Source organism: Microtus pennsylvanicus, chromosome 3 (assembly GCF_037038515.1).
Source record: "Microtus pennsylvanicus isolate mMicPen1 chromosome 3, mMicPen1.hap1, whole genome shotgun sequence".
Classification (NCBI taxonomy): Eukaryota; Metazoa; Chordata; class Mammalia; order Rodentia; family Cricetidae; genus Microtus; species Microtus pennsylvanicus.
Window position 1 is genome coordinate 70,141,134 of NC_134581.1, and position 19,224 is coordinate 70,160,357.

At 43.5% G+C, this 19,224-nt stretch overlaps 1 protein-coding gene across 9 annotated transcripts in view; it reads left to right on the forward strand.

Moving 5' to 3' along the window:
• The window catches only part of Dixdc1 (DIX domain containing 1), an 85,899-nt gene that overhangs the window by 54,246 nt on the left and 12,429 nt on the right, over positions 1-19,224 (forward strand). For all 9 annotated transcript variants that reach the window (XR_012910026.1, XR_012910027.1, XM_075965949.1 and 6 more), the window contains 9 exons: positions 1,140-1,193; positions 2,542-2,592; positions 4,902-5,006; positions 5,418-5,471; positions 5,897-5,989; positions 6,068-6,139; positions 7,597-7,683; positions 8,375-8,542; positions 9,045-9,111. Coding sequence is in view for 7 of the 9 variants with exons in the window: in XM_075965949.1 (XP_075822064.1) it covers positions 1,140-1,193; positions 2,542-2,592; positions 4,902-5,006; positions 5,418-5,471; positions 5,897-5,989; positions 6,068-6,139; positions 7,597-7,683; positions 8,375-8,542; positions 9,045-9,111 (751 nt within the window). In the remaining 2 variants the exon portion in view is untranslated. The remainder of the gene's footprint in view (positions 1-1,139; positions 1,194-2,541; positions 2,593-4,901; positions 5,007-5,417; positions 5,472-5,896; positions 5,990-6,067; positions 6,140-7,596; positions 7,684-8,374; positions 8,543-9,044; positions 9,112-19,224) is intronic.

Here is a 19,224-nt window from a genome sequence, read left to right on the forward strand (position 1 = left end):
ACAGATGTCCAGCAAATGTTGACTCTTTAAGTCAGACACTGATCCAAGGTATTAGGTTACCGAAGGCTCTAGTCTCCTACAATTTATGGCCGGGTTCCCTGAAACTTTTTTTTCTCTATGTTCTGATGCGGATGCGCGTCAGCACCTGGACCAGTCGTCCACCGTCATTGGACAGTGTCGTCCACCTTCCGTGTTTTCACTCTCTCTCTCAGATGGGTTTCCATCTGTGAGCTCAGCTCTCTCTAGAGAGTTGTAGAGTTGTGCCTTCAGCACACAGTCTCCATTATTGGGTGCTACACACACCTCAGTTTCAGTGGGTCCTCAACTAAGGTTTTCTATCCTCTATGTAACCCTGAATCTATTTGTCCTTGTATGTGTGCCTGCATCTACTCATTCACTCAGATGCCCTGAAGAGGAACCCGGATATCATCCCTGAATTCTTTCTGCTCCTCCCCTCATACCCAGTGTCTTCATTTTCACAACTACTACTTAGTGTGGGCCTCTAGCCAATATCCTAGCAACCTTCCTAGGTTTTGCTGAATCTAGATTCTTCTAACCTCTTCCAGTTCATTCTCAATAAAATTGCAAGAATAATTTAAGGATAATTTTATTTTGTCTTCCCTTTGTATAAAAATTTTCACTGATGGGGTTGGAGAGATGACTCAGTGTACTTAACCCGAGGTTAGTTCCCAGACCTATGTCGTGTGGCTCCCTGCACTGGTAGGGGATGTTTTACCTCTGGCCTCCCAGGCTCCTGCACTCACTTACACATACCCATAGGCAGACACACAACTACACATAATTAAAAAGAATAAAAAGAAATACTTTTAAAAAACAATATTATATGTATGTATGTATGTATGTATGAATATAAATTTCCCCATTGACCTCATTGGCCCTTCATAGTCTGGCTACCATTTTCCTTTTCAACTTTATCTTTTCTTCCCTTAACTCCCAGGACACACACACTTACCTAAACTTCATCCATATTGTTTTATGTCATGCATTTTGGCTTATGCTTGTATCAGAGGGCATGTATTCACAGTACGAAAGTGGTTTCTAGTAAATGTGTGTTTGTTGAATGATCGGTCTATGAACTTAACAGCGCAAGTGCATGGCCATCTTTGTCTTATATTCAGATTATAATCCGAAGCCGTCTGGATCAGAGTATGGAGGAGAATCAAGACCTCAAGGTAGGATAGGACGTGTCCATTTTCCTCCTTTGAAAGCAGTTGTGGTACACAATGAGCCAGCTTTGGGATAGTTCTGGGGAGGGAAAGTGATGCGGTGCCGGGGGCTAGCTGAATCTCATCTATGCTATGTCTTCTTTGGAGGAGAGAAACATCCGAACTTTGTCACAATGGTAACACCTTTTTAATCTTAGTGCTATATCATAGTTATCTGTGTTATTTGGGGGAGTACCTTTCTGAAAGTTTGAGATCTTTCTATATTTCTTTTCTAATTGAGAGAAAAAGATGAATCTAGACTGGGCATGGTGGTACATAAATTGGACTTTAGCCTGATCTACATACTGAGTTCCAGGCCAGCCAGAACAACATAGTCAGAACCTTCCCCAAAGAAGGGGGGGGGTGTCTATTATTAGTGTGGTTCCTTTTTATGAATATTTTCCAGAGTTCTTTTAGGTCAGTGCTTTTGTTGTTGTTTTGGGGATCGTCTGCTTGTTTTAATTTTGGGGTCAGCATTGGGGCAGTGGTGGAATGACTGCCGAGTATGTGCAAGGTACTGAGTCAGCCTCTAATTCTATAATAAAGTAAAAGACAAAATGAGAGGACTGAGTCCTCGGTATGTAACAAGGACATCTAGGTCAGTGGTAGAGCATGTCTCCCCAGAAATGGGGTTGCGTGCATGCATACACACTCAGACCTGCATTTTTGATAACTTTTGAGCCCATCTGTAGGAGGCCAGTTTAAAACCCAATTTTAGATGTGCTAATTATGAATCATTTGTGTGATATAATAGAACTGGGTTTCAGTAACAGGCATTGCTTTCCTAAAATCTTGATTTTTAGTCGCACTCATATATATGGAAATTTAATTACTCAATTTCCTATTATAAAACCAAATTGTTTGGACCACCAAGAACAATAACCCCAGTCCACAAAGAACAAGAAGTCTTTGGGAGAATCAGAAGCATGCCAACCCTTTGTTTAAGTTAATTGAAGTCAGAATAGCTGTTCAGCAGCAGCAAACATAGGCATCGCATGTCTGAGTGGAGATTTAGTTGATGTGATCAAGTCTTCCTGGATGGGGGAGAGCCTGGGGCCTGGATGGGTGTCTTCTTAGCACTGCTCTCCTCTGCCTGGGCAGCTCAGCGGCGGGTGCCACAGGACAGACGGGTCTTAGTCTTGTTTCCGAGGGTCAGCCTTTACTGCTCTCGGGACTACATCTGTTCGTGCCTCAGCTGATGGGTTAATCTTCACGGAATGACCAACTGGGTTTTGTCTTCTTGCGAACAGAATGAGGTAATGCTTATGAAACAGCTCAGTCGCCACCATCTGATCTCACTGTGTTTGGTTTGCAGAGGGAGCTGCTGAAATGCAAGCAAGAAGCCAGAAACCTGCAGGGGGTGAAGGTAAAAGGCAGACATTGCATTCCTTCTTTCTTTGCTATTTTATTCTTTGTAATCCTCTGTGAGGTCGAGTGAGCTATTTGTGAGCGTTGAGAGCTGGCTACTGGGGGACTGTTGGATTTGCTGGGAGTCTTTACCAGGCTTGGTCTAGGAGTATAGGAGGGGCTTTGTGGTGGGCAGAGACATGCTGAGGAAGACATCTTTGTTCTGCTGAGGCTTAAGTCTCCTAGTTGTGACTCATGATGCTGTCGCTTGCCTCTGCGCCACCTTGACTTTCTCTGTGCGAGAGCACTCTCTCTCTCATTTCAAAAGAATGCCCTTTTTAGGAAAAAAGAGAAGGGAATTGTTAACAACATTCTGACAGTTTAGAGACACAAAAGGATAGACCATGAAAATTCTCCCACCAGCTCTGCCTCACCCCGCCCCATCCCATCCCGCCCCACTGCCACCTCAGCCAGTTTTGTCCCCCTTGAGGCAACAGTTATCCAATATGTCTATTTATTGCCTTCTCCCACTTTTCAACCCAAATAATAGTATACTGCAAGCACAGCTTGGTGTTGTGTTTCTTTCGCTTAGCAGTGTGTTTGAGAGGTTGTTCTATAGTAAATGCTCTCCTTTTTTATTGTACTTTTATGTGTGTGGATGTTTTGCCTGTGTGTATGTCTGCACTGCTTGCGTGTCTGGTAACTGAGGAGGCCAGAAGAGTGTGTTGGAGTCCCTGGAACTGGAGTTACAGATGGTTGTGAGCCTCCATATGGTGTTGGGAATTGAACTCAGATCTTTTGGAAGAGCAATTAGTGTGCTTAACAACTAAGCCATCTCTTTAGCCTTCACAATAGTTTTGTGCATGTATATTTGAAATTTAAATTTATATAATAAATAATAAATATATATACATATATATATACATGTATATATGATAGACTCCTGTTGGTGGCATTTTAGACTAGTTACTTTGGGGGAGCTGTTTTGATGATATATACAATGCTTGAGCTAATAACCTTAGAATATGTTATTTACACAAATGAGATTATAGCATCTAAGTATTCATCTAAAGCTCCTACTGGTTCCCTCTGTCTTGCACAAACTTTCATTGACTAGCCAAAAGTAACTCGGTAACATTTCCCAAAGCACATTCTGTAACCTCAGCGCTTTGAAGTATTTCAAAACAGTAGTATGCCCTTTGGTTAAACGAGTTTGAGAAATTCCTGATAGGCTTAAAGATTCATTGTGAATTATGCCACATCGAAGGATCTTAGAAGGTAGAGCATGAAATTGATTAAGAGAATTACTGCCGTTATGGAGGGCCTGAACTTCACTGACAGACACACACACACACACACACACACACACGTGCACACTCCACAAATAAAAATGAAAGCTTTGAAAACTGTTTTTGGCAGTCCATGAAAACATTTGGACTAGCAGCCGCGGAGGCTCCTTTCCCTGTCATTCTCTATCATCTATCCCGTGATCCTGTGCGGTGAGCTTTGGGAATATGCCAGGCTACAAATGTCAGGGACATCTCAGATTGCCTCTGCCATGTACTGACCTGTCACCTGGGTGATTAAAAATGGGTTCCCTACCGGATCTGGTACTCATTTGAGATAAGAGAACCATGAATTCAAGGCCATACTGTATTACCTGGAGCAGTGGTTCTCAACCTGTGGGTTGCGACCCCTTTGGGGGTCAATGACCCTTTCGCAGGAGTCACCTAAGACCATCAGGAATATCATATATTTGCATCATGCTCATAACAGTAGCAAAATTGTGGTTAAGATATAGCAATGAAAATAATTTTATGGTTTGGGGTCACCACAACATGAGGAACTGTATTAAAGGGTTGCAGCGTTAGGAAGGCTGAGAACCACTGCTCTAGGAGATGGGGACTAGGCAGAGAGAGAAGGCGCTAAGTCAGGTGGATTGTTTATATACCCAAGAGGTAGACAAGAAAACTAGGGGGAGGAGGAGGACTACACCGTTTAAGGTCAGTGTCTTCCAAGTAAGACATGATGGGCATTTAACGTGGATCTATGTCTGTCTGTTCTCAAAAGCTACCCCTTCTTGTCTGACTAGGATGAGCTGTAGGCGAGGGGAAACCTGGTTTCTCTCGGTAGGGCAATGGATGTGGTTTCCCTGTAGATGATGGTGTCTACCCAGGTCCTTGTGGCAAAGTCCCTGCTATTGCCTTCATCCCCCAGGTTTGACAGAATTAACGCTCAATGCGCAGTGCAGCGAGGAACTCAGTAAGAAGCACTGACTGGGCGGGTGATGGATTGAGGCTGAAGTGGTGGGTGTCCTTATTCCCCCAGGATGCCTTGCAGCAGAGGTTGACTCAGCAGGACACATCTGTTCTTCAGCTCAAGCAAGAGCTTCTGAGGGCAAATATGGACAAGGATGAGCTACACAACCAGAACGTGAGTCAAACGTGTGAACAATGACCTCAGAGCGCCCGTCAGTCACAGGGGATGCTTCGTGAAGGCTGCTCAGCCGCCCTTGTAGTCTCCTTATTTTGTTCCTGGGTGCCCACTTTCCGTGTCTATAGTTATTTTTATTCCCGTAAGACTCTTTTCTGGTCTTAGGTCACAGCACCTAAGCCTACAGCACCTCGGATGGTCCTTGACTCGGCCTCAGCTTGGAGAACACTAAGGCCAAATTGTGTCTTTACTGTCTGCTTAAAGACATGGGGAGCTGGTGTGTGTTTTGTCACAGCCTGCCCTCTCTGTCCTTTATACTATACTGTTGTTAACTTTGCTGCCAAGCGGCTGGTTTTCCTGAGGGTTGGTATATGATACCTCCATGCCACTGAATTCTTTCTTACTTTACAGGTGGATCTGCAGAGGAAGCTAGACGAGAGGAACCGGCTCTTAGGAGAATACAAAGTAAGAAATGCCCTCCTGGTGACCTTTCGTGAGTGACCCATGTTAGCTGATGCTCAAAGGGCACTTCATATTCAACTCTCTCTTTGCTCTCTGGTAGGAAATCTCTCCATTAGCTCTGAAGCATAGATAACAGCTCTGGAGAGGAGCATAGCACAGGAACGTGGGAAGAGTCAGTGGCAAACTCACCTCTATCTCAGTAGCGAGGATGGCCCTTAGTGGCCCTCCTACAGGCGGTTTCTTCCTTCTTGCCTTTCTAAGAATCCTGGCACTGTGTAAGACTGTGATGGTATGGAAAGCCTTCCAGGCATAGTGTGAAGGAAGCCCGTGTCCCTGAGGCTCTTCTTTTCACGGGGAAGGGTGTACAGAGTGTGATCCACTTGATATCCTTGTGTTTGCACACCTCTGAAAGCTTATCTCCCTTGTAGAAAGAGCTGGGGCAGAAGGACCGCCTCCTTCAGCAGCAGCAGGCCAAGTTGGAAGAAGCACTCCGGAAACTCTCGGATGCCAGCTACCAGCAGGTCAGGACACAGCAGCTACTGGCCTGCCTGACCCCTTGACCTGAAGGAAACACTTTCCTGATTTGCTCTGTTTTCCAGGTGGATCTAGAACGGGAGCTAGAACATAAAGATGTCCTTCTGGCTCACTGCATGAAAAGAGAGGCAGACGAGGTAACTCAGAACTTGGGTTTTCCTTCTCATGTTACCGGACCAGGTTTGTTAGGATTCTTTATAGTGAGGTGTTGAGTGCAGGTTCCAGGACCTGGGTGTGTAGCTCAGTGGTGGAACATTTGTCTAGTGTGCGCAAGGTACCAGTTCACTCTCCAGCACCGAGGGGACTGGAGTGTGGTACCTAGCATCTAACATTTAGAAATGAAATATGAAAAATAACAGAGACCCTCTCTCTTATAATGAAGACTATTAAATTACATAAGCAACTGAATAAAGTCTTACTAAATCCACCTAGCACAGAGTTGGGTTTAAGATATGGAAGGGGGAGGACCTTGGACTTCCCACAGGGCAGGGAACCCTCTCTGCTCTTTGGACTTGAGAGGGAGGAGAAGGATGAATGGGGGGAGGGGGAGGGAAATGGGAGGAGGTGGAAATTTTTAATAAAAATAAAAAAAAGAATTTAGGACTAGGGAAGAGGTGAACTAAAGCTAGGTTTAAGTAATGGCTCATTAAATTTTATGTGCTTTGGCATGTTTCAACTAGAATTCTATTTTAATTAATACTATGACTACAATGGTTAAATCAGAAATATGTTTATTGCATTTTCAAAAATTATTGACCATAATTTCATGTTTGATATCTGTGTTGGCTATTTAAATATTTATACATATAAATACATAATTAACAACAACAACAAAAAAGATACAAGTGTTCTAGGCCAGGCGGTGGCAGTACACGCCTTTAATCCCAGCACTTGGGAGACAGAGGCAGTATGATCTCTGTGTGCTCAAGGCCAGGAGTTCCAGGACAGCCAGGACTACACAGAGAGACCCTGTCTTGACAAACAAAACAAAAACACCAGAAAATATACACACGCTCTTGCAGTCTTGATAAAGAACTGGAGTGGCCGTGGGCTTCCAGGCCAAGGTCCAGTTCATTTGCTCTGCGTTCGAAATGCCCAGTGAATGTCAACTGCAGCCTTGATACAGTGGGGAAAAGGGAGACCACATCTCCATTCATGACCCTAAAAATGTTCCTTTCATTTGGTGTGTGTGTGTGTGTGTGCATGCGTGCACACGCGTGTACACACCAGTTCTCATCTTCAGCCTGGTTGAAGCAGGCTCGCTCTTGTATTGCATCCACTGGGCTGGCTGACCCATGAGCTTCAGGGTTATTCTCCTGTCTCTAACTCACACCTCACTGTAAAAAAGAGAGGTTTATGTACGTTGTTTCACCTGGCTTTTTACATGGGTTATCAGGATCAAACTCAGGTCGTCTGGCTTGTGTGGCAGACACTGTTACTCGCTGAACCATATCCGTAGCCTCCACATAACTTCTAATGTAAGCAGTAAACCAGTAAGTAGTTACATTCTACACTGCAAAGAGCGGAATGTAAAGAGAAGGTGTCTTGGTTTGCAATTATCCATCTTGTTAACAGCTGTCGTTTCTTCTTCTAGGTGACAAATTACAGTCACAGCTCTCAGCGCAATGGCTTTGTTCTTCCAGCAGCAGGGAGGGGGCCCGCTTCGGTCACCCACCGAGGGGTAGGTGCCTAGGACTAGACAAGAAGCTGAAGAAGCTGAAGTGAGAGCGACGCCCTGGCGATCACCAGCAGGCTAAGCCTTTGATTCTTGCACCTGATGGGTGTATACAGATGCAAGGCATCCATTATCCAAAATTAAAAATCAGTTGTTAAGGGCTGGAAAGATGGCTCAGTGGTTAAGAGCATTGCCTGCTCTTCCAAAGGTCCTGAGTTCAATTCCCGGGAACCACATGGTGGCTCACAACCATCTCTAATGAGGATTGGTGCCCTCTTCTAGACTATAGACACACACACAGACAGAATATTGTATGCATAATAAATAAATAAATATTTTAAAAAAATCAGTTGTTAAAATTAAGAGTTAATGGGGGCTGGAGAGAGACGGTTCGGTGGTTAAGAGTACTGACTGCTCTTCCAAAATGGAATGTCCTGGTGGCTCACAACCATCTGGCGCCCTCTTCTGGCCTGCAGGCATATATGTAGACAGAACGCTGTATACATTTTTTTTTTAAATCTTTAAATATTTAGAGTTAATTAGTAGTCACTCAGTAGGTATCGAGGGAGGCATATTTTCCTCTACGGAACTCAGGCCTCTGTCCTAGGAACTTTCCTGTTAGTCCTCTTCAGCGCAGTGGTTGGGACGGGTATGGGAATACGGCATGGCTCCCTGCTCACCAGCACTGTCATTTTAGCCACAGACCAGTGACCTCCAGCTCGTCCGAGATGCTCTCCGCAGCCTGCGCAACAGCTTCAGCGGCCACGATCCTCAGCATCACACCATTGACAGCTTGGAGCAGGGCATCTCCAGCCTCATGGAGCGTCTGCATGTCATGGAGACACAGAAGAAACAAGAGAGGAAGGTAATACTGCGATGTCTTGTTTAGGCAATCCCCTGGGGTAGCCTGATCTAATGGGTCCATCCTTTAAGGCAGCATCAAGATGATGATGATGATGATAAAATAAGACCCTGCTGAGGGCTCCAAATGGGCTTCATTGGGGCTTCCATCGCAGAGGAACTGACTGTGGACGGGGTATGACAATCCAGGGAAGGAATGTGTGGTAACTTGGTGCTCAGCAGCTGTGTAGCTGTGTAAGGAATTGTGGTTCCTGAGTCCCCAGGATCCCTGCTGCTTATTCTCCTCCCCTCACTCCAAGAGGAGCTGACTCTGGGTGAGAAAACACATGGGGAGAGCACTGGAAACTAGAGAGTCTTTTGTAGCTGCACATGCTATTAAGATAAATATGTCACATTTCGTATGTTGTGGTAGAGGACATGATTTTTGTTTCCTTTCCTGTTTTAAATTTTTGGGTAAATCCTTCTGCTCATAATAAATAACTCTTGACATCATTATGACTTTCCAGGTTCGGGGCAGGTCACTCAGAACTCAAGCAAGCAGTGAATACCGGGCATCCTGGCCCCCTAATTCAAGTAAGTGCTCGTTATCACAAAGTAAAGATGTCTGGAATATTAGACTAGAAATTTGGTTCCCCTCCTCCTTCTCTCTTCTTCTTCTTCTTCTTCTTCTTCTTCTTCTTCCTATTCCATTCCTCCTCTTCCTCCTCCTCCTCCTCCTCCTCCTCCTCCTCCTCCTCCTCCTCTTCTTCCCCCCTCCTCTCATTTTTTTTGGGGTTCTCTTTTGGTAGCATGCAAATCATCTTTCTGGACCACAGATACAAACTAGTACATAGGGCTGAAGGCATCAGCTTGTCTTTTCCACATTCAGTGCAGGTGTGTCTTCAGCAGTGAGGCCTTGCTGTCAGTCTGTGGAGAGCAATCTATAGACTTGGCAACAACCTGGGTTGTTTGGGGGTTTCTCATGGGACCCCTTTGGCCAACAACTCAGTTAGATGTAACCCAATCCTGGTATTAGAAGTTTCATTTGACAACAAGAGATGTCCAGTTAGAGATCTGTCTCCCCCATTATTTGATAATTTCATTTAAATTGCATTCATAAATGTGAATATTTTTTTTAGAATATTTATTTATTATGTATACAATATTTTGTCAGTGTGTATGCCTGCAGGCCAGAAGAGGGCACCAGATTCCATTAGAGATGGTTGTGAGCCACCATGTGGTTGCTGGGAATTGAACTCAGGACCTCTGGAAGAGCAGGCAATGCTCTTAACCTCTGAGCCATCTCTCCAGCCCAAATGTGAATATTTTACAAAGTTTCTTCATATTTGATTTCCAGACCACTTCTCAAATGGCTCTAATTTTAGCTGTCTTTTTCCATATTACCTTCCTTATCCTCCACTCCCCTCTTCCTCGCTTGATCCTTCTGTCCCAGCTTTCCACGTCCATCCATATAAGTGAATACACACCATGTTTGACTTATGCCCATGTCTTACTTTGGTTTCTGTGCTGCAACAAAACTCTATGATCAAAAGGCAAGCTGGGGAGGAAAGGGTTTATTAGGCTTACACTTCAGCATTTCTGTTCATCAATGAAGGAAGTCAGGACAGGTACTCAAACAGGGCAAGATCCTGGAGGCAGGAGCTGATGCAGAGACCCTGGAGTGGAGCTGCTTACTGGCTTGCTTCCCATGGTTTACTCAGTCTGCTGCTTTCTTAGAAGTCAGGACCACCATCCCAGAGATGGCACCATCCACCATGGCCTGGGCCCTCCTACACTGATCACAAAATGAGAAAATGTCTTACAGCTAGATCTTAGGGAGGCATTTCCTCAGCTGAGACTCCTTCCTCTGGTGACTCTATCTTGTGTCAAGTTGACACACAGAACCATCCAGTACAGCAATATAAGTGAATACACACCATATTTGTCTTTCTGGGCCTGGGATATCTCACTCAGGATGATATTTTCTAGATCCATCTGTATACAGAGACTGAACATTTGTTTCTTGGTCACCCAGACCCAAATAAGCACACAGAAACTATATTAATTATAACACTATTTGGCCAACAGCTCAGGCCTATTTCTAGTTAGCTATTATATCTTAAATTAAAATTCTATTATTTTGTATTTTACCACGAGGCTTGTGGTTTGTTACCTCTTGTTCTTGGGCAGCCACGTGGCATCTGCCTCCTTCAGCAGCTACATGGTATCTCTTTGACTCTATCTACTGTCTAGCTCTTCCAGCCTGGCAATATTCTGTGGTCATAAGTCAAAGCAGCTTCTTTATTAACCACTGGTAATAAAATATAGATAGTCACAGCATACAGAGCGGAATCCTACATCATTCATCTGTTTACCTATGGATTTCATTCTTTTTAATGGCTGAGTAATACTACATTGTATAAATATATCATATTGGGGGCTGGAGAGATGGCTCAATGGTTAAGAGCACTGACTACTCTTCCAGAGGTCCTGAGTTCAATTCCCAGCAACCACATGGTGATTTACAACCACCTATAAAGAGATACTGTATAAATAAATAAATGTATCATATTTTAAAATCCATTCGTTCTTTGAGGAGCACTGTGGTTGATTCCAATTTCTGGCTATTATGAATAGAGAAGCAATGGACCTGGTTGAGCAAGTGTCTCTGTGGTAGGATGAAGCATCCTTTAGGTAAATGCTGGTATAGCTGGATCTTAAGGTAGATCTGTTCCCATCTTCCTGGGGAACTGCCACACTGATTTCCATAGTGTCTGTTCAAGTTTGCATTCCCCACTAGCAATGGATGAGTGTTCCCCGTACTCCACATCCTTACCAGCATGAGCTGTTACTTGTTTTATTGATCTTAGCCATTCTGATGGGTGTAAGATGAAATCTCAAGGTAGTTTTGATTTGTATTTTCCTGATGGTTAAGGATATTGAACATTTCTTTACAGTGTTTCTCAGCTGTGTTTTTATCTGAGTTGTTCTATTACTAATAAAGACTCAGGAGTCAGATATTGGGATGAAAACCTGAAAGATCAAAGAAGTGGAGGGGGAGTGACCAACTGACATTCCCTTTTTTCACCAGAGACCCAGCAAGCATCTCTGTCTCCACAAGTCCCAGATAGACAAGACCATGAAACCTCTAAGTCCCTTCCTACTCCTTCCTGTGCGTCCTTTCTATCCATTTTTGGCTTCTCTATGGTTAATCCTAGTTGCTGGTTATGTCCCCTGGTTCAAGGTGTCACAGTGCAATCAAATATTCTGCAACACTGAGCCATTTGAGTTTCCTCATGAGAATTCTCTGCATAGATTGGTATCCCCTCTTCCCCCCACCGCAAGACAGGGTTTCTCTGTTTTACAGTCCTTGGTGTCTTGTAACTCACTCTGTAGACCAGGCTGGCCTCAAATTCACAGAGATTAGCCTACCTCTGCTTCCTGAATGTTGGGATTAAAGGCATGCAACACTACCACCTGGTCATAGATTTGTATCCCATTTTTAATTGGGTTGTTTTCTTGATATCTAGTTTTTTGTGTTCTTTATATATTTTGGAAATTAGGGCTCTGTCAGATATGTAGTTGGCGAAAATCTTCTTCCATTCTGTAGCCTGCTGTTTTGTCCAAGAGATGGTGTCCTTGGCCACACAGAAGCTTTTCAGTTTCATGAGGTCCTGTTTATTACTTATCAGTCTTAGTGCTGTGCTACTGGTGTTCTGTTCAGGAAGTGTCTTTTGTGGCAATGTGTTCACAGCTACTCCCCACTTTCTCTTCTCTCAGGTTCAGTGTACTTTGTGTTTATGTCGAGGTGCTTGATCCATTTGGAGTTGAGTTTTGTGAAGGGTGAGAAGTGTGGCTCTGTTTGGATTTGTCTACATGCAGGCCTCCGGTTTGACTTGCACCATTTGTTGAAGATGATGTTTCTCTTTTTTAGTGTGTATTTCTGGCTTCTTTATCAAAAATCAGGTATTCACAGGCACGTGGATTTATGTCTGGGTCTTTAATTTGATTCCATTGATCAATGTGTCTGTTTCTGTGCTAATCAGAAATTTTGTTATTTTCATACTCCCAGTTTCTGGGTAGATGTTTCTGTGCAGTGCTTCACTTTTATGATTTTTTTTCCTGAGCAAACAAGAGTCATATTGTCTCTAGGAATATGAGGACTCATGATGTTGTTACCACCAGCCATATGGAGAATGCTGCTGACATGGGCTGAAATATATGGAAACTGCAAAATTCAAAACATTCATGCTGAGTAAACCATAAAACAAAAACCATAAATCTAGATCACTCTAGTTTAAAATACTGTGCACACACACCCACACACAGACCCATACACAAACAAAAGTCTGCTTTTTCTAGGAGCAGGGAGTCCAATTTCTTTGGGGATTGTCTTAAAACTTTTGAGAGTCCAGGTCATTATTTAAGGCCTTTAACTACAGACTTCTTTTAATCTCCTATGCCAGACTTCTGAACAGGTCTATACTTATTCTCTTTCATTTCTTTTTAAAAATGTTTAACATTTATTTGTTGAGTGTATGTGTTTGTGTGCCCATGTGCCACAGTCCACATGTAGAGGCTTGAAGTCAGCTTGCAGAAATCACTTCTCTTCTACTCTGTGGGTTCCAGCAGCCAAACTCAGCTTTGCGGCAAGCTCCCTCGCCTGCTGAGCCATCTCTCTGGCTGTCTTTCCTTTACCACCCAGTCTAGCTCATTCTTGCTCTGCTCAGGTATTCCATTTATCCTCACTGTTGGGTTGCAGCGACGCTCTTATTGTGGAGTCAAGTGGCTGCATCTCAAGCCTTGTCTTCCATTGTCTTTTCAAAAGCTTTTAATATTCTCGAGCAATCTGCTGGAAACGGTCTCCACCATCAGTTCCAGTCCTGAGCAGTGATGTCCTGTTGCTGGTGCCTTGAGCATCCCTATAGTACCACCAAAGAAAGACTGCAGCTCAGAGGAGCCAGGCAGGCCTGCTGCTGCTTCTCATCGCAGTCTGCTGGACTAGAGCCATTAGCTCTCCTTCTCTTCTCTGAATGTGAATTCTGAATCCCTCCCCCCTTCGACTCCCTCTCTTCCTAGCCCTTGGCCACTGATGCTCTGCGATGCCATTTGAGGCCTCATCCCAGACCTAGACTGTCTCACAGTCTCGTTAGGGATCTTTTCCATTCCATGTGGCTTCAAGCGTTCTTGTATGTGGATTACTATTGCAGTTTTAGTCTAATCCCTGCGCTTTTCTGAGCAGCAAGGGTATGGATTTGAATGGCAATGAGATGTTCCTCTTCATAAGTTCAAAGGCTCTTGAAATTCATTCCTCACACTGAATGCAAACCAACAGAGAGGAAAAACAGAGAGACTATAAAATCAGACATATCTGCAGTGCAGTCTTGGGGCTGCCAATCCACAGTGTATGGCTGTAGACAAGAATGCTAATCAATGGCACTTGGTCTGAGGTTCTTTGTTATCAATTGGAGACAGTCTTGAAAGATTTGAGCATTACATGAGACTTCACCTGAAAATCACCGGCAAACTATTGGGGCCACGATACCTGAGGCAGTGGTAGCAGGTCCAGACTCCTTCCATCCACTCTGACTGTGCCCTTTTCCTTTTCCAAATTTTCTCAGCCAAATTCCTCTCCTGTCCTTGACTCATGGGGAGAAACAACAAGCATGTCAGTGTTTTGTAAGATTGATTTTATTTATTTGTGTACGTGCATGCATGTGTATGTGTATACTACATATATGTGGGTGCATGCAGAGGCCAGAAGAGGGCTTTGGATCCTCTGAAGCTTGGATTACTGAGTGTTATGAGCCGCCTGGGTGCTGGGAACAGAACTTGTATATGCTTTTAAGTGCTGAGCTATCTCTCCGGCTCCCTATTTCAGATTTTAAAAGTAACACAGCAAAGTTAGTGGAATAAAATTTAGAGGTCATATATGGGTTATAAACCCATATATGTATAGTCATTTGACCTGGGTTATAAACCCACATATGTATAGTCATTTGACCTGGGTTATAAACCCACATATGTATAGTCATTTGACCTGGGTCAAGCGGATATCCTACAACATGGGACCTCGACCGATTACCATATGTATGTAAAAGATAGATCTATACAACTTCTAAAGAAGGAAAAAAATACATTTCACATGGCAATGAATTTCTAGGTATAACATCAAAATCATATGAGGCTAAAAAATGTAAAGTAACAAGTGCTAACAAAAGACATGGGGAAAATGGCACTTGTCTGTGTTGCTTTGTGGTTACAGCCACTGAGGAAACAGTTTCCCAAAAAGCTAAGCACAGAATTATCCCAGGACGCATAGGTATAGACCCCAAAGGATTGAAAACAAATGTTCAAATCCAAAAAGTCAACACAAATGCCTGTCAACTGTGAAATGATCATATTCGGCTATAGAAAGGAATAAAGCACTGATCCATGTTAGAACATGAATGAGCTCTGAAAGCACATTATGATAACTATAAGATGCCAGACCCAAAAGGACGGTTCACTTGCTAACATGCCTGCCCTACAACTGTGAGAACCTAGGTGCAAGTCCCCAGCACCCACGTGAGAACCTGGGAATGGTAACACACTCCTATAGTCTTGTGCTGAGGAGGTGAGACAGGTGGTCGGTCACTGGCGCTTTCTGGCCAACTAGTCTCCCCCAGTCTGTGAGCTCCAGGTTCAGGGGGAGACCCTGTCTCAAAAAGTAAGGCAGAAAGTGATTGAGGAAGACATCTGTCATGACCTCTAGCTTGCACATGCACAGGAGCGTGCGCATGCACACACACACACACACACACACACACACACACACACACACACACACACAAAATGGAAAAATATTTAAAAAAAACCAAAAGGACATATATTACATTTGTACATTTATATGAAATGTCCTGAACAAGCAAATTATAAGAGAGAAAGAAGGTTGGGTTAGACGCATGCCAAAATCAAGAAGGAAGGGGAGATGGTAAATAAGTGCTTTTTACTAAAGAAGAAATGTTTTGTTACATTCGTTTATTTATACAGTGCGCGTGTATATGTGGGCACACATGTACCCCAGTGCTACCTGTTCAGGTCAGGTTTCTGTCAGGGATGGTGACCATATCTGGGGTTAGATGGTGGTGAATGTTTGTAGCCTTGTGGATGTACTGCCACTGAGTGGCACCTTTCAAAATGGTGAATTCTGTCTTAATTCTGAAAATGTGAACTTCTTAAAATAGTATAATTGCCTTGAAAAACCAAAAAAAGGTATAATTTTGAGTTCTGCCGGGAGTATAGAAAGCTGTCTAGAGCCTTCTGCATTAATAGCAAGAGAAAGTTGGCTAAGCCTAAAAAGTCACAAATTTTGAACCCATCTGAGAGATGAGGTCATAGGGAAATTAGCCAGCCTAGAAGCCTCGAACATAGGTTGCTCCAGAAAGCAAAAGGATGCTAGCACCAGCTTGTGTGTGGTGAAGCCAGGAAGGGTGATAGGCTACTGGGCCACAGATAAAAGGAATGTTGCTGAGATTTCCCCGCATTGTTAAAGGCTAAGCAGAGAACCCCAGGTGCCGGTGACATAAGAGTTTATAACACGCAGACACTTTTCCATGGAGTTCTATTCTGTGTATGAAAACGTTTGTTTGTGGGGATAGAGTCAAAAACCTCCCCTGTTGGTGCAGGCCCAGAGGACAGAAACGCTTCCACCGCAAAAACACAAGGCCCTATATGGACCGTTGTCCATTGTGGAGAAAAGATACCTGGAGAGAGCAGACCCCCCCCCACACACACCCTGCCTCAGCACCAGGCAGAGGTCTATTCCAGCCACAGGGAGGGGAAAGTACACAGTCCTCCATCATGAAGCAGAATAGGACACTTGTAGACACAGATCTTTCAAAGGTGCCTGTTCTAGGGGTGGAAGCAGGCTGAGGGACAGGGTCATAGGAGTCTCCCTCACCTACGCTATCAGGTATAAGCCTCCAGGAAGCCATCTCTTCCCCTTAATGGAAATCTGGAAGAACATGAAAATGGGTGTGTTCTGAGATACTTTAGTAACAAAGTCCCAGCCTGAGCTAGGATGCTGTCTAGGTTCCTTTAGCTACCACCACTCCTGTGCTCACAGAGGATACAGTATCCCATTTCCAGGGATGTTTTTACTCTCCCCGACTCTCTCTCTCCCCTCTGTCTCTTTCTCTTTCTCTCTCTCTCTCTCTCCCTCCCTTTTCCCTCTCTCTATCTATATAGATAGATATCTATAGAGTCATACTGTGGCCAAACTCATGATCTTATTCCTTTGACCTTCTGAGTACTGGGATTATCTACTACCTTAACACAGGGTATCTAATGTTCATTTAAAAATTGTGAGGACCAACTGGGCAGCTGTGGCGCACGCCTTTAATCCCAGCACTCGGGAGGCAGAGAAAGGCAGATGTTTGCATTCAAGGCCAGCCTAGTCTACAAAGCAAGTTCTAGGACAGCCAGGGCTACACAAAGAAACCCTGTGTAGAAAAAGCAAACAAACAAAAACAAAATAATGAAGCCTACATGGTAGAAGGAGAGAACTGGCTTCTTCAAGTTCTCCTCTGACCTCAGCATATGTGTGTATCATGCTCCCATATTCCCCCTCCCACACACACAAAAGTACAATTTTTTTTTCTTTAATTAAGAGACATTCCCAGGCTGGAGAAATGGCTCAGTGGTTAAGAACACTGGCTGTTCTTCCAGAGGACCTGAGTTTAATTCCCATCACCCACATGGCAGCTCACAGCTGTCTGTAACTCCAGTTCCAGGAGATCTGATATCCTCACACAGACATGCATGCAGGCAAAACACCAATACATATAGAATAAAGATAAATAATAATAATAAGAGAGAGAGAGAGAGAGAGAGAGAGAGAGAGAGAGAGAGAGAGAGAGAGAGATTCCCAAAAGCAAGCAAGAAAAAAAAAGTCACTGCTAAGAACCATATCAGAGCCAAACCCAAGTGTGACAAGGATTTTGGGCCCATGAGACCAGGAATTACTGTGTTCAGTGTTGTGATGAAAATGTGCCAAAGAGGGATTTTAGTAATGTGGCTATAGCAGGTCTTTCTCTGGACTTCCAGCTCCCGAATAATGACACAGGGGCTTTTTATTCATTGTGAAAACTTGGCCCCAGTTAAGCTTTTGTTCTCAACTAGCCTCTTAAAACTTAAATTGATCCAAGCTAGGCAGTGGTGGCGCATACCTTTAATGCCAACACTTGGGAGGCAGATCTCTGTGAGTTTGAGGTCAGTCTGGCCTGCCGAGCAAGTTCCAGGACAGGCTCCAGAACTACACAGAGAAATCCTGTCTTGAAAACCCAACACTAACAAAAAACTTAACCCATTTATATTAATCTACATTCTCCCAAAGCCTGACTTCCTCTGCATCTGACTGGCAAATCTCCTGTTGTACTTCAGATCCTTTCCCAGAGTTCCTAGCTCTCCCTGGAAATCCCTCCCGTCATCTTTTGCCTAGATATTGGCCATTTTCCTCTTTATTAAACCAATCAGAAGGTGCTTTAGGCAGGTAAGGAAGGACAGACATACATCTTCAGACAGTGTACAAAAAGTTTATCTCAGCATCTCACCACTAAATAAAAGTCTCTTTTTCTATCATCATTAAACTATATACAGTAAGAACAATTGTCTGGTAAGAATTACATTCACAATGTTCCATCCATTTGTATTTGGCAACTTTGGAGAAAGTACTTTATTATCTGTCCTATCTTGGTGAGTTTTGTACCTAAATCACTTTCTATGTTGTATTAGCAACAAAAATATCTTTTTAGACCTTCAAACATTTTCTTAGATAAACATCTTAAGCTTTTTTTTTTAAAGATGTATTTATTTATTTATTTATTTATTTAGTATTCAATATTCTGTCTGTTGTATGCCTGCAGGCCAGAAGAGGGCACCAGATCCCATTACAGATGGTTGTGAGCCACCATGTGGTTGCTGGGAATTGAACTCAGGACCTTTGGAAGAGCAGGCAATGCTCTTAACCTCTGAGCCATCTCTCCAGCCCAACATCTTAAGCTTTTATGTCTCCCAACCTTTATAAACTTTACATCTCTTTTGTAAGTTTCTTTTCTGAATTTGTTAACAAGGAAAACTGTAAGACTGTAACTGTCCAGTCTTCAACAGCATCAGAGACCTGAGAAAGAGAAAACAGTACCTGAGTAAACAGGGAGTGCAGAGCAAGCAACTTCCAAAACTATAGAAGTGGCAGAGACTGCTGGCTGCCCGGACAGCCATCCAAGGTTCCTCTGTAACCTTGAGCATCCATCTTCAGATTACAGGCCCAGAATATCTGACTGACTTTTCTGTGAAGCAGGAATTTTGAAGGATGGCCTACCTTGTCTTGGCAAAATTTGGCAGCTAACTTCCTTTGTGTCCTGCTTGTCCAATGTGGACAACATACTGTCAGCAGTCAAGGCAAGGGCGGTTTCTTCACCAGTGGCTAGTTTTGCCACATTTAAGACAAACTCCATATGGAGATTCTTCGGTGTCCATCATCTTCTTTGAAGTGGATTGATGCTGTGAGGAGGAGATGTATCTTGCTCTCATAAAAGCCTGATGTTATTAAAACATCTTAAATGCCATATTCTGTAGACCTCTGAAGTGTTTATATCTGTCTAAAATATATCTCCATCTAACCTTGAAAATATATACATAAAGCTAAATAAAGCTTATTTCTGTTTA